The sequence below is a fragment of the Pygocentrus nattereri genome, chromosome 21 (assembly GCF_015220715.1).
Source record: "Pygocentrus nattereri isolate fPygNat1 chromosome 21, fPygNat1.pri, whole genome shotgun sequence".
In the NCBI taxonomy this organism is placed as follows: domain Eukaryota; kingdom Metazoa; phylum Chordata; class Actinopteri; order Characiformes; family Serrasalmidae; genus Pygocentrus; species Pygocentrus nattereri.
This window is the reverse complement of record NC_051231.1, coordinates 30,141,699-30,155,709: the sequence shown is the minus strand read 5'-3', so window position 1 is coordinate 30,155,709 and position 14,011 is coordinate 30,141,699. Positions and strand designations below refer to the sequence as shown.

The following is a 14,011-nucleotide window of genomic DNA, read 5'->3' as shown; positions in this document are numbered from 1 at the left end:
TGCTTCATCTTATGTTTCTTTATCCATCTGCACATCTGGACATGTTGCTGCACATTTTGCACTTTCTGCACACTTACTGCACATCTGGACACTAAACACTTTATTTTGGTACCTGTACCTCCTTGTACAGTCATTATTGCTCTGCATCTTTTATCCCAGATTATAGATCTTATCACAGATTGTTGGATTTGTATTTAAGCCTGTAGAGAGGATCTTTTTATATCTCTTCTTCCTCTTATATTGTTTACACCCTTATGGGGCAGTCGTGGGCTGGAGGTTAGGGAACCAGCCTCGTGACCGGAAGGTCGCGGTTCGATCCCCAGAGCCGACAGTCCATGACTGAGGTGTCCTTGAGCAAGACACCTAACCCCCAACTGCTCCCCGGGCGCTGCGGATTGGGCTGCCCACCGCTCCGGGCAAGTGTGCTCACTGCCCCCTAGTGTGCATGTGGTGTCTCACTTCACGGATGGGTTAAATGCAGAGGTGAAATTTCCCCGTTGTGGGACTAATAAGGGTCACTTAATCTTAATTACTCTCACTGTCCCGTGTTGTGTGTCTGCTACAGTAAAATATCCACCTATCTTAAAAAAATGAATCTATGGTGATCTAGATCTAGGTGATCTGCCCATTCGTGAGTTAGAGGGCAGTCGCGGACTGGAGGTTAGGGAACGGCCCTGGTCCAAGACACCTAACCCCCAACTGCTCCCCGGGCGGCGTGGATTGGGCTGCCCACCGCTCTGGGTAAGTGTGCTCACTGCCCCCTAGTGTGTGAGTGTGTGTGTGTGTGCTCACTAGTGTGTATGTGGTGTCTCACTTCACGGATGGGTTAAATGCGGAGGTGGAATTTCGTTTGTGGGATTAAAAAAGTATCACTTGACTTAACTTAAAAGCCGCCGTTCCCCCCTTTTCTAGGCTCCTAGTGGTATCGCCCTGACGGCCCCTCCCCTCCCCTCCTCTCGAGGTGGGCTGGTCTCTGACGTGGCTGTGTGGATTTAAAATGTCTCGTATGTCGGTTTGTTTCCATCCAGGAGGCGAATTTCAGCCCCGGAGACTCAGAAACGGCTGCCTGCGGCGCTTTAACAGGGCGACGCGTCTGGGGTGTATCAGCTAACATGTGGTTCAGTCCGCTGAGAGAGGAGCAACCGGTTTAACATGTAGCCGCAGCCTCCATCTCCGCCCCGGCAGAGCGAGGTCTCCGCCCCGGCTCGGATAACCGCGGCGTTCGCGGTGTGTGGACTGCGTGTAACCCGGGATACTCTGGTGATTACAGCAGGGAAGGGCGGCCAGGGCGAGGCGTCGGGTCTGCAGCAGGAATGGGCCGCGCGTTCGGCTTTATCCTGAGATAAAGCGGAGACGAGGAGAAGATGCGCTCGGATGTGGAGTACAGCCCGGTCGGGGAGGGACTGGGCATGCGCGAGTACTGGCTGTACGCGTGCCTGCGCAAGGTGGCCGTCGTGGGCGCGCACGCGGTCGCGCTTGGCTTCACCGTGCTCGTGTCCGCGCTGGCAAGACCCGGGACGAGTGAGTGTGCCCTGCTGCTCTCGGCGACATGGACCTGGTCTAACTCGGTCTATTCGCGCACATACACACTTAACAAACACGGTTCTGCTTAGAACCGTGAACCCACGGAGCTATTCGGAACCATTGGTGTCATTAAAGGTTCCACAAATTGTTCTCCAGATTGATGGAAAGCTCTGCAGCACCCAAGGGCTCAAGCTTTTGAGGTCATAGCAACCCTTTTGGTGCTATCTAGAACCATTCTCAAAATGGCCCATTAAGAACCATATGCAGCACATTTTCCACCAGTGAAGAACCAAAGAGCCATTTAAGCAGGAAATAGCTCTATATAGAACTCATAGTTCCAAATGGAACCATTGCCTTGACTGAAGAACCCTTGAGGAACCATGTGTTTTCAGGGCTGGAGCTCACCTTCACTGAGCGCTTTAGGTTAGTGTATTTCGTTCCAGTCCTGAAGGACTCGATTAGCTGGCGAAGGCTGTCATGTTGAGTTGGTTATCTTGTTATCTCAACATAACAAAGTTGTTGAAGACCCTATTTTGTCTAGGATTACGTTCAAGCTGGGTCAGAGAAACTGAAGTGGACAGGTCGCTTGCGTAGAGACATATTTAACGGACAGTTACTGTTTATTTTTGTTTTGTTTACTTATTTACTGATTTTGACTTGTTGGGCAATGTGCTGTAACTTTTGCACAGGCCACATTTTTAGTTTTATTCCAAAATAATTTTTTTATCGCATACAAAAATGAACAAGAAAAGGGTCCGGGGGGCTTAAACTTCTCAAACTTCTTAAACTTTTCCCCTGCTGTGAATCAGAGGCACATCAGGTGCTGGAGCAGGAAAAACCTGAACCTGTGCAGTGCAGGCCTCAGAGCTGACGCCGCAACTCCTGTTAATGACCTGGAAACATTTTTCTTTGGTTTAGATATTCGTTTATGACTCTGCGTGGTTTCTTGTTTTTCCTGCTCATAGAGTCTTCAGCTTATGATCAGATCACACCCTACAGGTGCGTAAGAGCAGGAAAAACACTGAACTCTACAGTGCAGGTGAGCTCCAGCAGCAAGACCGGGTTTCTCCCTCTCCTCCCATAGACTCGGAAAAATAAAGCTGCCGAAAAGGTTCATATAAACGAATGGAATACCAATGAAAGCAGGGTTGCAGGATCTGCCACCCTGCAGAGTTTAGCGCCAAGCTTAATCTGACACGCCTGGTCCAGGTAAACGAAGGACATCTGACTATTTGAGCCAGTTGTGTTGGATGTCTCCAGGATAATTGCTTATATAAATTATATATGTGTATGTATTACATGACTGAGGTGTCCTTGAGCAAGACACCTAACCCCCAATTGCTCCCTGGGCGGCGTGGATTGGGCTGCCCACCGCTCCGGGCAAGTGTGCTCACTGCCCCCTAGTGTGTGTGTATTCACTAGTGTGTATGTGGTGTTTCACTTCATGGATTTCGCCGTTTGTGGGATTAAAAAAGCATCACTTGACTTATTTATTGCATTTATAATATAACATAATTTCTCAATTAGCTTATTCCAGATTTAGTCCCCTTTTCTACATTTCTACAAAGGTTTATGTATCAAGTATCAGTAGAAATATGCATGAAAAGTATCGGGTATCGGCACCGACTCACAAATCCCATATCGGTGCATCCCTAAATTTAGCCAGGCACCTTTTTGTTTTACAGTGCATCTGGGCCGTATATCACTCTTAGCCCGGGAGAGCAGCTGCACTCCACTGTTGTGTTTCATCTGCTTGATAATTAGTTGATCATTAGAGTCGAACGTGGTCAGTCACAGCAGGGCGTCCTCATGACTGAGGGCTGTTATTTATCTGCTGGGTTAGCCGATTTCCCTGTCAGGCCACTCGTCGCATCTAACTGGGACTAGATTTGGGTTTAGAGCTGCACAACATATTGTGTGTTAATCCGTCCATCAGCGTCTTTTGGTAAAGAGCTCCACCAACTAACAACTGATGTAAACCCGGTTAGCCTTCATTCAGCCATTGACGTATCTAGAACTTTCAGAACTACACTGGTGGTTAATCTAATGTGTAAAGCCCTCGGTTCAGCTCCTGAAGTCCTAACCAATGGGAGAGCCTAGTTGCAGTATCTGTCTAGATACTATTGGGCAATTTTCCAGCCATTTAAGCCTCTTTGTTTCCAACCACATCTTCACAATGAAATGAGTTTCACCTCAACGCAAAAAGCATTCTGATCTTATTCGCTTCAGATGCACTGATGATTACAGACGTGATGCTTTTAAATGACGGTACTGTGTGAAAGTCTTAGGCACCCAAGTAGTTTGTGTAGAAAAGTGTTAATATTTCAATAAACAAAATTCATAGAATATTAATTAATAATGATATATAATTAGTAATTTTCTGAATATTAGTGTGTTTGTTTCCCCATCTCCAAGCCTCTCCTCCTCGAGGAAGCCCAGTATTATATGTAGTTAAAAAGCAGCTCCTGGTTTGACCAATCAGTGCTCAGTAAATTGAGCTCATGATGTCATTGATGATATTAACGAGTCTCTGTGGCGGCTGTGAAGGTGTCCAGGAAAAATATGGACCCGAGAAATTCTTGTTACTGTTTATTGTTTTTCTGTTTATTTGAATTATGAATACGACTTTATTCTAATGTATACTGTGATGAACTCACTGCAGAGGGAAACTGTTTAAAAATGTGCTTAGATGCCTAAAACTTTCACACAGCGCTGTACATTCCTCACTGATTACAGGGCTTGTTGCAGTTGCGGCCGATGCAGTGATATAAATGCATTTTGTATATTTTGTAATTCTTGTTTATTTCCAGGTCTCTTTTCTTGGCATCCTCTCTGCATGTCACTTGGGGTAAGTTCTAGCGCTACACAGTGTAATAACATTCAGGATGTAGTATATTTTCTAATAACTGTACTGTGCTGGTGGGGTGCACAATGATCAGTACTAATCAATAAGCAATAATCTGAAATAATCATTAGAAATACACATGTCCAAATATTAATGCTGCACCAACGTTTACTGAGAGCTGCATAAACAAAGAGCGGTAAACAGACATTTCTTAAACTCTGTTTATCCACTTCTAAGTATAGCGACGTGGCTGAGGTGGGATTCTCACGAGGTTGGCTTCTGATGTGAGTGTAAACTGAGACAGACGGCGGGCAACGCTGGTAGAAGAAACAGCATAGACCACCACCAAATCCAGCGTATGTTGTGCTTTCGGTGGCTGGTATGCTTGCCAGCCAGCCTGACCATGCTGGGTGACCAACTCGACCAGTACCAGATCAGTGAAAGCATGGAATGCTGGTCATTTTGTGCTGGTCATGCAGGGGAACAGCCTGGTTTTATGGAAAAACAGTCATATGCACTGCGCATGTGAACTAAGCATCATACATTCATTCTAAACCGCTTATCCTCTTGGGCTGGTGGGATGCTGGAGCCTATCCCAGGGCGGAAGGCAGGAAACACCCTGGACAGGTCACCAGTCCATCACAGGGCAGACACACAGATCAGGCATAACATTCTGACCACCTCCTTGTTTCTACACTCATTGTCCATCTTATCAGCTCCACTTACTGTATAGCTGCACTTTGTAGTTGTACAGTTACAGACTGTAGTCCATCTGTTTCTCTGATACTTTGTTACCCCCTGTATTGTTACCCCCATGGACCCCCACAGAGCAGGTACTATTTGGGTGGTGGATCATTCTCAGCACTGCAGTGACACTGACATGGTGGAGGTATGTTAGTGTATGTTGTGCTAGTGTGAGTGGATCAGACACCGCAGTGCTGCTGGAGTTTTTGGACACTGTGTCCACTCACTGTCCACTCTATTAGACACCCCTACCTCGTCGGTCCACCTTGTAGATGTAAAGTCAGAGACGACAGCTCATCTGCTGCTGCACAGTTTGTGTTGCTTATCCTCTAGTCCTTCATCAGTGGTCACAGGCCACAGGACACTAACACACCACCACTTAGGGGGCTAACAAAGTATGTGGAGAAACAGATGGACTACCTTTATAGTAAGTGGAGCTGATAAACTGGACAAATGAGCATAGAAACTAGGAGGTGGTCATAATGTTACGCCTGATCGGTGCACAGTCAGACACACACTTGCACCCAGGGACAATTTAGCATCTCCAGTTTGCCTGACTCCGTGTCTTTGGACTGTGGGAGGAAGCCCACAGACACATGCAGACACAGAAAGGACTGTGGTTGCCTGGCCGGGGAATCGAACCCTGGCCTTTCATGCTGTGAGGCAACAGCGCTACTGGCGGTGTTCTGTCCGCTATATCTCGCCATATGACTACAATAAAAGTTTTGTCTGTCGTGAAAAGTTCCCAAAGTGCAGTCCTTTCACTTCCAGCTCACTAACTCCACAAAACCTTCTGTGCCCTTTTCATATGATGAAAGGAAATCCGTGTCCTCTTCGCTCAGTCGCAAGAAACTCAGAGCTCCGTCTCTTTCCGTTCGCTTTTGTTCAAGAACGATGCGTCTGTAACTGGCAGCAGCCTCGAGGCAGTAAATGAATAATACATTGACGCGCTGAATAATGAATAGTACACAGCGGAGTGCTGAAATAATTAGGCTTGCATGCCCCCCTCGGCGGGTTACCACAGAGTATATAGTTACGCCTGACCTGGAACGCAGAGACACTGGGTGGCGTGATGGACTTTTCCATAGCAGTGATCCTGTGGCCGGTGTGGGGAGACGGCGCTTGTCCTCATCTATAGACAATGTCCTTCTGTCCTGTGAGGAATCATTGTTCACTGTGACAGTATAAAGGGTGTTGGTTTGCACTGAGACTCATTCAGACTGCTGAGGCTTTGGCTTTGACTGACAAGAAGCTGCTAATAAATCGAACCCTGGCAGACGGTGCCTGGTAATGTGCTGCTGATCCACAGTGTCTTCAGGGCCGGATGACGCCGTCACATTTGTGGTATTCTTGTGCTTTTTGGCCGAGCTGAACTGAATTAGACTCACTAATGAAACGTTTTGACCCACCACTCGGTTCTCTCTGTGCAGAGATATTAAAGGAGACTGTGATTTTAGCGTTTAGTACAGCTGGGCCATATGGCAAGATGTAATATCACTATATTTCAGAAAGTTTTTTAATAATGTCCCAATATTTTCTTTCAGACATTTGGTGTTGGTACAGACAAAATAGTGCTACATTTTGAAATTGCTATGAAAATGATTAATCCAGTTACTTGTATTGAACATTTCAGGCACTGTGCTGCACTAAATCCAGATCAACAAGGCGAATTATGCTCTCTATATTCAAACAAGCAGATGGGAAGTTATTTAAGCAAGCTAGCACCAGATTGACAGTGTTTTAAAAATAAAGGTACTAAAAAGGGTTCTTTGGAGTGAGGCTATAGAATAACACCTTATGGTTCCTTAAAGAACCTTTTTTTAAAGAAAATCATTTTTGTGATTGGAATGCAGATTATTATTATTATTATTATTATTATTGCTATGATCAACAACTACAATAGTAGTAACGATAATTGATTAGCATGTGCAGATTTTGTATTGATTAACAATGCAGAAGTGATAGAATTTAAAAATCAGATCGTTTATTAAAAGTGGTGTTTTTTTCTTTGTTCAGTCAGTGAAACGTGTTCAGACTGAGGGGTTTTGCCTCAGTAGCGTTTGGTATTCAGCACTGTGTGATGCTACTTTTGGTATTGATATCAACGTCAAAATTCTGCTATACTGGTATTATAGTGTGAGGGGGCGGAGCTAAACTGCTATAGGCTGAATAGACATAAATGTAATTTTTCACAGAGCTGCTAACCAGCTGGCTGTTTTTGCAGCTTGGTTTCATTATGTGGACGGTTTTTACTTTGAAACAATATTTACATACTACAACATTTTTCCCAGCTTTCCCTGCAAGACGGTCCAGACCAGGATTGTCTAAAAGCTCCCAGAATCACGGTGCAAATGGTCAAGCTCAGCGACACTAAACTGCACTACACTTGTGTGACCTCTCTCTCTCTCTCTCTCTCTCTGTCTCCCCCCCCTCTCTCTCTCTCTCTCTCTCTCTCTCTCTGTCTCCCCCCCCCCTCTCTCTCTCTCCCTCTCTTTCTCTTTGTCCCCCCCCTCTCTTTCTCTCTCTGTCTCCCCCCCCCCCCTCTCTCTCTCTCTCTCCCTCCCTCTCCCTCCCTCTCTCTCACACTCTCTCTCTCTGCCCCCCCCCCCCTCTCTGTCTCTCTCAGTTCTGTCTCTGCATGACGGAGGGGATCCTGCTGTTTTCAGCCGACGGCTCCCCGTTCTGCTTCAAGTCCCGTAAAGGGAAGATCCGCGTGCACTGGATCCTGCAGGCTCTGATGCTGCTGGCCGCCGCCACCGGCCTGGGCTTCATGGTGGCCAGTAAGAACGTGTCGGCGCGCCCCCACCTGGCCTCGTGGCACAGCATACTGGGTGTAGCCACTCTGGTGGCCACAGCGCTGCAGGCGGCCTGTGGCGTGTGCCTGCTTTTCCCCAAACTCCTCGGCATCTCGTCCATGCCGCGCCTGCGCCTCTACCACGCCACCTGCGGCCTGGTGGCCTACCTGCTGGCCACCATCACAGTCGTGGCGGCCATGTTTACGGACTGGTTCCAGGCCGCGGTGAAAGGAGCCACGTGGTACGGCTTCCTGCTGCTGCCGCTGTTCCCCGCTCTGGTGGTGATGAACCAAATCACAAACTCCTTCCTGCCCAAGAAGAAGCTCACGACGTGAAACAGCCACAACACAGACGGCCCGATTTAGACTCTCATTCATTTACAGCGCTGAAATGTTGATATACATCGGCCATCGAAAGTTTGGGAACACCTCTATTTTCAAAATGTTAGAGTTCAAGTGAGCACATGCTGCACAAACACGCGTGTGAAAAAGTTTGGGCGCCCCCGGCCAAATCATATGTTCACTGAATTAGAAAATTAACGATGTGTAATTTCATCGGGGGTGTTCAAACTTTCGCATACGGCGCACACACGGATTTACAGTGAGGTACTGATTTGGAAATTGTGGGTTGAAGGGAATATCGTTCATGGACATATCTGCTGATGCTGACAAACATTTTTAGACACTGCATTTATTTACTATTATTGTAAATTGAAATATATATTTAATTATGTGTATATATATATAAATTTAAAAATCAACAAATGCATTGATATGAATAAGATGCAGATATTTAAGTGCAGTAGCCCAGCATCCCCTAAACATGCTGATCTTGATAGATCATGTGACACTGGTTTGAACTGTCAGTCAAGTCTAAACGGCATCGGACAGATGTTTCTTATCGATATGATATGATTATCCAATATTAACCACTACTATCGCGAATCCCTTAAGATTTCTTTGTCAGTTTGCAGTAAGCAGGTTCATTTAGAGGAAAGTAATGTAAACAAAACGGTCATATTCAAAAATATTCATATGCAGTATATAAGTGTTGGCACCCCCGGCCAAATAAGGTTTTGTTGATGTAAGTGTAACTGAGTGAGTAGATCCTCTACAGTGGCACACTACTGCACACTTTAGTGCACAGTTACTGCTGATATGCTGAATTTAACATAAAAAAATTATGATTAATAAAATTGTTATGGCACATGTTTCCAACAGGGTTAACCTTTGCAAGTAAATATCCACAGATGTCGTGTGCCGGTCTTCTCTGTAGAGGACGTGTTAACTTTCAGTTAGAAAATCATTAAAACGTGTAATTTGATCACATGTTCAAAACTTCCCCTTAAGTGCTTTTAACACCGGTTTGGACACAACTGTCCCGTCGTTATTTAGGAAACCCTGCTCTTCACAACAAGGAAGAGACTTGAACATGAAGCTGAAGATGAGTATATCCAAAGCTTCATGCAGAGCTGTTCTGTAAATCCAACATTACTTAAAAACAAATTCAAAAGAAGGCCCTGTTTCCCCAAACTTTTGATGGGCAGTGGATGGTCCCTGTAAAGGCGTGGCTGCACATTTTATCATGATTTACTTTGGTACTTCCTGCTTAAAGACACGCTATTTCAACTAATTTGGGTTTGATGTGCTTGGAGTGTGAAACTGCAACTTTCTAGATCATTTGTGCTCTGCAGTACAGAGGAGCTGCACCGTGTCTGTCGTTTATCTGTTTTATCCTCTGGCCTGTTCTCGTTAGCACTGACGGAAATGGTAGTCGTTTAAGGAGAGACCCTACAAGTGAACACGGTCATCACAGCACAATGAATCTTTGATCACAGATATTCTTACAAGTGTTTTTTTTTAGGTTTTTATTGGAAGTTTTCTAAAAATGATCATCAGATATACAGATCAGGCGTTATCTACTTAAATAATGCCTTTAAAAAGGGGCAGTCGTGGGCTGGAGGTTAGGGAACTGGCCCCCAAGGTTGCCAGTTCGATCCACAGCGCTGACAGTCCATGACTGAGGTGTCCTTGAGCAAGACACCTAACCCCCGACTGCTCCCCGGGCGCTGTGGATAGGGCTGCCCACCGCTCCGGGCAAGTGTGTGTATTCACTAGTGTGTATGTGGTGTTTCACTTCACGGGTGGGTTAAATGCGGAGGTGGAATTTCGCCGTTTGTGGAATTTAAAAAAGTATCACTTAAATATGCATATTAAAAAAAACTAGTTTTGGACTAAAATTTTAGAAAATAATAAAACTTTAAAATTGAATTAAAAAAAAAATTCAAATGAAATGGTTTATATTTCAGATCATTTTGTATATAAATAATCTGAACACACTTCAGCATAGGGGGGAATTAAAATGCCTTTGGAATGCACTTCTGAAGCCATAAGTCATAATTAACTGGCAGCTGCTTAATACATAGATAAGCATTTCAAGAACATTTACATTTATGGCATTTGGCTGACACTCTTATCCAGAGCGTCTTACAATTTGATCATTTTACACAAGAAGGCGAAGGCGGTGTTAGGAGTCTTGCCCAAGGACCCTTATTGGTATAGTGTAGGGGGCTTACCCAGGTGGGGGATTGAACCCCAGTCTACAGCATAGAAGGCAGAGGTGTTGCCCACTACACTATCCAACGAGTACCAGAACACTCGTAATGCTCTCATTAAGCCTTATTGACACCATGCTAAATAATGTCATAATAATCAGCCAGTTAACTACCAACCGCTGGTTTGTTACTATGTGCATTATAAGGGCATTATAATATCCCCTATACTGGAACATTAGCCAAAATCAGCCATAAATGCAGCTCTGAACAATATATTAGGTAATCTTCATAATAGTCTTCAGAATAGTGTTCGGAATGAACACAAACGTTCAAGAATGCAGGTATTTTAGGCGTGGAACGTAAAGAAAACTGATTCTGAGAAAAATTATTTTAAGAATATGCAATGAGATCTCAGAAAATGGCATTACTACAAAAGGAACAGACACGTTTGGATATCCTCTTTAGATTCCACACCAAACAGGCTTTTCAGAGATATGTGACTTGACGTGGTGTGCTAGTGTGGGCGGAGCTAAACCTTCATTCAAGCTTCTACCTTTTGGAAAGTAAAGTTAGTGAGCAGGAATTTACAAAACACAACAAAATACATGCATTTCAGCTGAGTTGTGACATTTTATGATTACAGTTTAGGACGTTGTAGATCTCTTCTTATCCAAAACCGGTCGTTTCTGCTTGTGGCGTCTCACCTTAAAGCACATTTTACTTCTACATGCTTTATTCCGTCTGGGTTTATGGGCTCTTTATCATTATAACTATGGATTAGCTTGCTTAAAGCTACTCTAGGTAAGATTTGAGGATTTGGAGACCTCTCTGGTGAGTAGGTGGAACTGCACATGATGTGTGGAGGAACATCTGGTAACATGGGTTGTGCTTTGGACCCCAACAGGCAGATGAATGTGATATTTGTGAGCACGTTGAAAGAGCATTCAAAGGGAAAGCTGAAATTTGATCTTAAATGTCATATAATGCAAGTCGTCGGAGTCTCTGTGGGATATAAGGGATGTATTGTTAACTGGACGCGGTACCTGACCTGACGAACACTAAGTTTAAAGACATTTTTCAGCTTTTTTTCTTCAGTTTGTCGTATTTATTTAGCAGTTCGTCTCAGTCGGGCTGCTACATTAGTGACTACGTTACTGTGTTGACATAGAATTTATTTTCTTGCATATTTCTTGTATCCTTATTTATGTTATGTCCAGTTTTCCCTCCTGAGATTATTCCTGGATTAAAAAGGACTTACAGTGATGGAGTGTCCATTTCCAGTGAACTTTGTACATGAACCTTTCAGCCTTTCTTTTTCACTGTATGCTGTGGTTAATGAATGAGCTTTTCTGAATGCAGGTTAAGCCAAGTACTCGGCTAAATGGCCCTTTAAAGGAGAATTCCATCCTTTTTTTCAAAACGTCTGGATAATTTGGTGACTGAGGTGTAAACAGAGTGTTTTGGTGTGACATGCTCTGATCTAGAGAAGCTTACAGAGTCAGAATTGTTCACAGTGGTGGTGACGTCGACCTCCAAAAACTCCCTCACAGACAAGTTATTACATTAAATGGTTATGAATGCACGTCTGATGCCCGAGACGTTGTTTTATGATAAGATTTTGGCCTCAAACACATTTTTGAATACATAAATGGCATAGAGGTGCATGCACAGTGTTGTAAAGCAATATATTCCCCAAAGAAAAGTCTTCTGGTTTCCCACTATTTTACCATCATCAACATTATATAAATTAATTATATAAAAACACGGAAGGCGCATGGAAAGGTTCACTGATGGTTTTGGATATTAAATAACATGGCTATGTGTGCTAGACCCCTGCAGCCCCTTTGCAGTTTCCATATTTGAACTGTATGGACTGGCGAGTGAAAAGTACATTCTGCAACAACGTTTATACACTGGCTCAAATTTATTTCAGAAAAAGGAGGAAAATTCAGCTTTCCATAATATATCATTCCCAAACATTTGTGTCTCAGGTCGATGTAACGGTGCCTCAAATGCAACAATAATATGAACTGTTATTAGTTTTCCTGAGTCTGACATCATTTTAAAGCAATTAAAAACACAAGCACTGCTCACTGCTGCTCATCTCATTCTGACTGGACGCACATGATGCTCGTTGTCATGATAACGTCTACGCTAAGCAATGCTCTATGCACATGCCTTATTTTTGATTGGAATTGCGCCAGAGAGCTTGTAGAGAGGAGAATTCCCACTCTGCAGTGGTGGACAGTAACTGAGTAAATGTAATTAGTTTCTGTACTTTAGTATTTTTGGTGTATCTGTACTGAAGTTTCTCCGTTCTGGGCGACTTTTTCCTTTCACTCCACTACATTTCAGAGTCTAATATCCGACTTTTTCCTCCTACATTCTGAGAAATCTGTCGTTCCTTTTGGTTTCTGTGTGTATAAAAACGTAACATGTCAAAACGAAAGAAGCGCAAAGCCAGAGCACCAATCAGGGCCCAGCGGTCACTTTGTTTAGAGCTGGTTTTGACCTGTTGGTCATACCGACCCAGTGCAGCACGCGGTTCAACGTCAGCGCAGCAGCGTAAAACTTTGGGAGAGTCTGTTCAACATAAATGATGAACTAACCTAACTTTGTGTAAATAGAGCTCAATATAGAAATATGTCCACATATGCAGTCATTTGAAGTACATTTGAAGGTAAATACTTTAGTACTTTTACTCACGTTGAGGTCTAGAATAAGGACTTCTACTTTTACTGGAGTAATATTTTACCTTGGGTGTCTCTACTTTAACTCAAGTACATGATTTGTGTACTTCGTCCACCACTGCCACATCTTCCAGGTTTCTCAAACACTAGAGGGCGCTCCCGAGTGAGTCCAAAATGAATGGGTTGATATGGTGCGTTTGCGCAAAATTATAGTTAATAAATAAACATGTTTAATGTAAAGGAATGCAGTCATAACCTGAACAGAGAACAGCATAAAACACTTCAACACTGCTGTTATATTTTTAAGAGCTTTTAAACTCGAGCTATAGGAGTTTAAAACAGCGCCTCATGTAGGTTCATGACGTCAGTGACCACGACCGGCCAATGAGCCGCTCCGCTCGCCAATCAATCATAACCCAGCTAAACAGAGATTTCCATCACATTGTTGAGTAGAGTGATCATAAACACCTCAGTCTCACTCTGTCATCGGGAATGTATTCAATCATATTGGCAAAAATCTGCATGTAAACACAGCCATTGATTAACTGGTCATTTAATTGAGGGTGTGTTCACTCTACGTCCAGCATCCGGCTGTTCAGACAAATTAGTAAAAAGCACCCACTTTATATTTTTTTTCTTTTTCTATTTTGATTGAAACGTTCAGTTTGCTAAATAATGATGACTCATTTTTCTACAAACCCTTTATGACTTAAGTATGTTCAAATATGTTATGAAGCAAACTCAATATTTGTACGTATTAAAACCTGTGATGGTTTTATTAACTAAATAAATATCAGTGCTACTCCAGAGACGTCTGAAATATCTACCCTATGTTGTTGAGGTTCATAAACGGACGTTT

General features: G+C 43.7%; 1 protein-coding gene across 2 annotated transcripts; it reads left to right on the top strand.

The window, feature by feature from the left end:
- The first annotated feature begins 967 nt into the window (after positions 1 to 967).
- Positions 968 to 9,974, top strand: LOC108435392 (cytochrome b561 domain-containing protein 1). 2 transcript variants are annotated; one of them, XM_017711212.2, is made up of 3 exons: positions 968 to 1,521; positions 4,335 to 4,372; positions 7,740 to 9,974. In XM_017711212.2, exons 1-3 carry the CDS (start codon positions 1,365 to 1,367, stop codon positions 8,241 to 8,243), a joined length of 699 nt encoding a protein of 232 aa, XP_017566701.1. In that variant the 5' UTR covers positions 968 to 1,364; the 3' UTR covers positions 8,244 to 9,974. The 2 variants fall into 2 exon arrangements, with proteins under 2 accessions (XP_017566701.1, XP_037387923.1); XM_037532026.1 differs by lacking the exon at positions 4,335 to 4,372.
- The last annotated feature ends 4,037 nt before the right edge of the window (positions 9,975 to 14,011 follow it).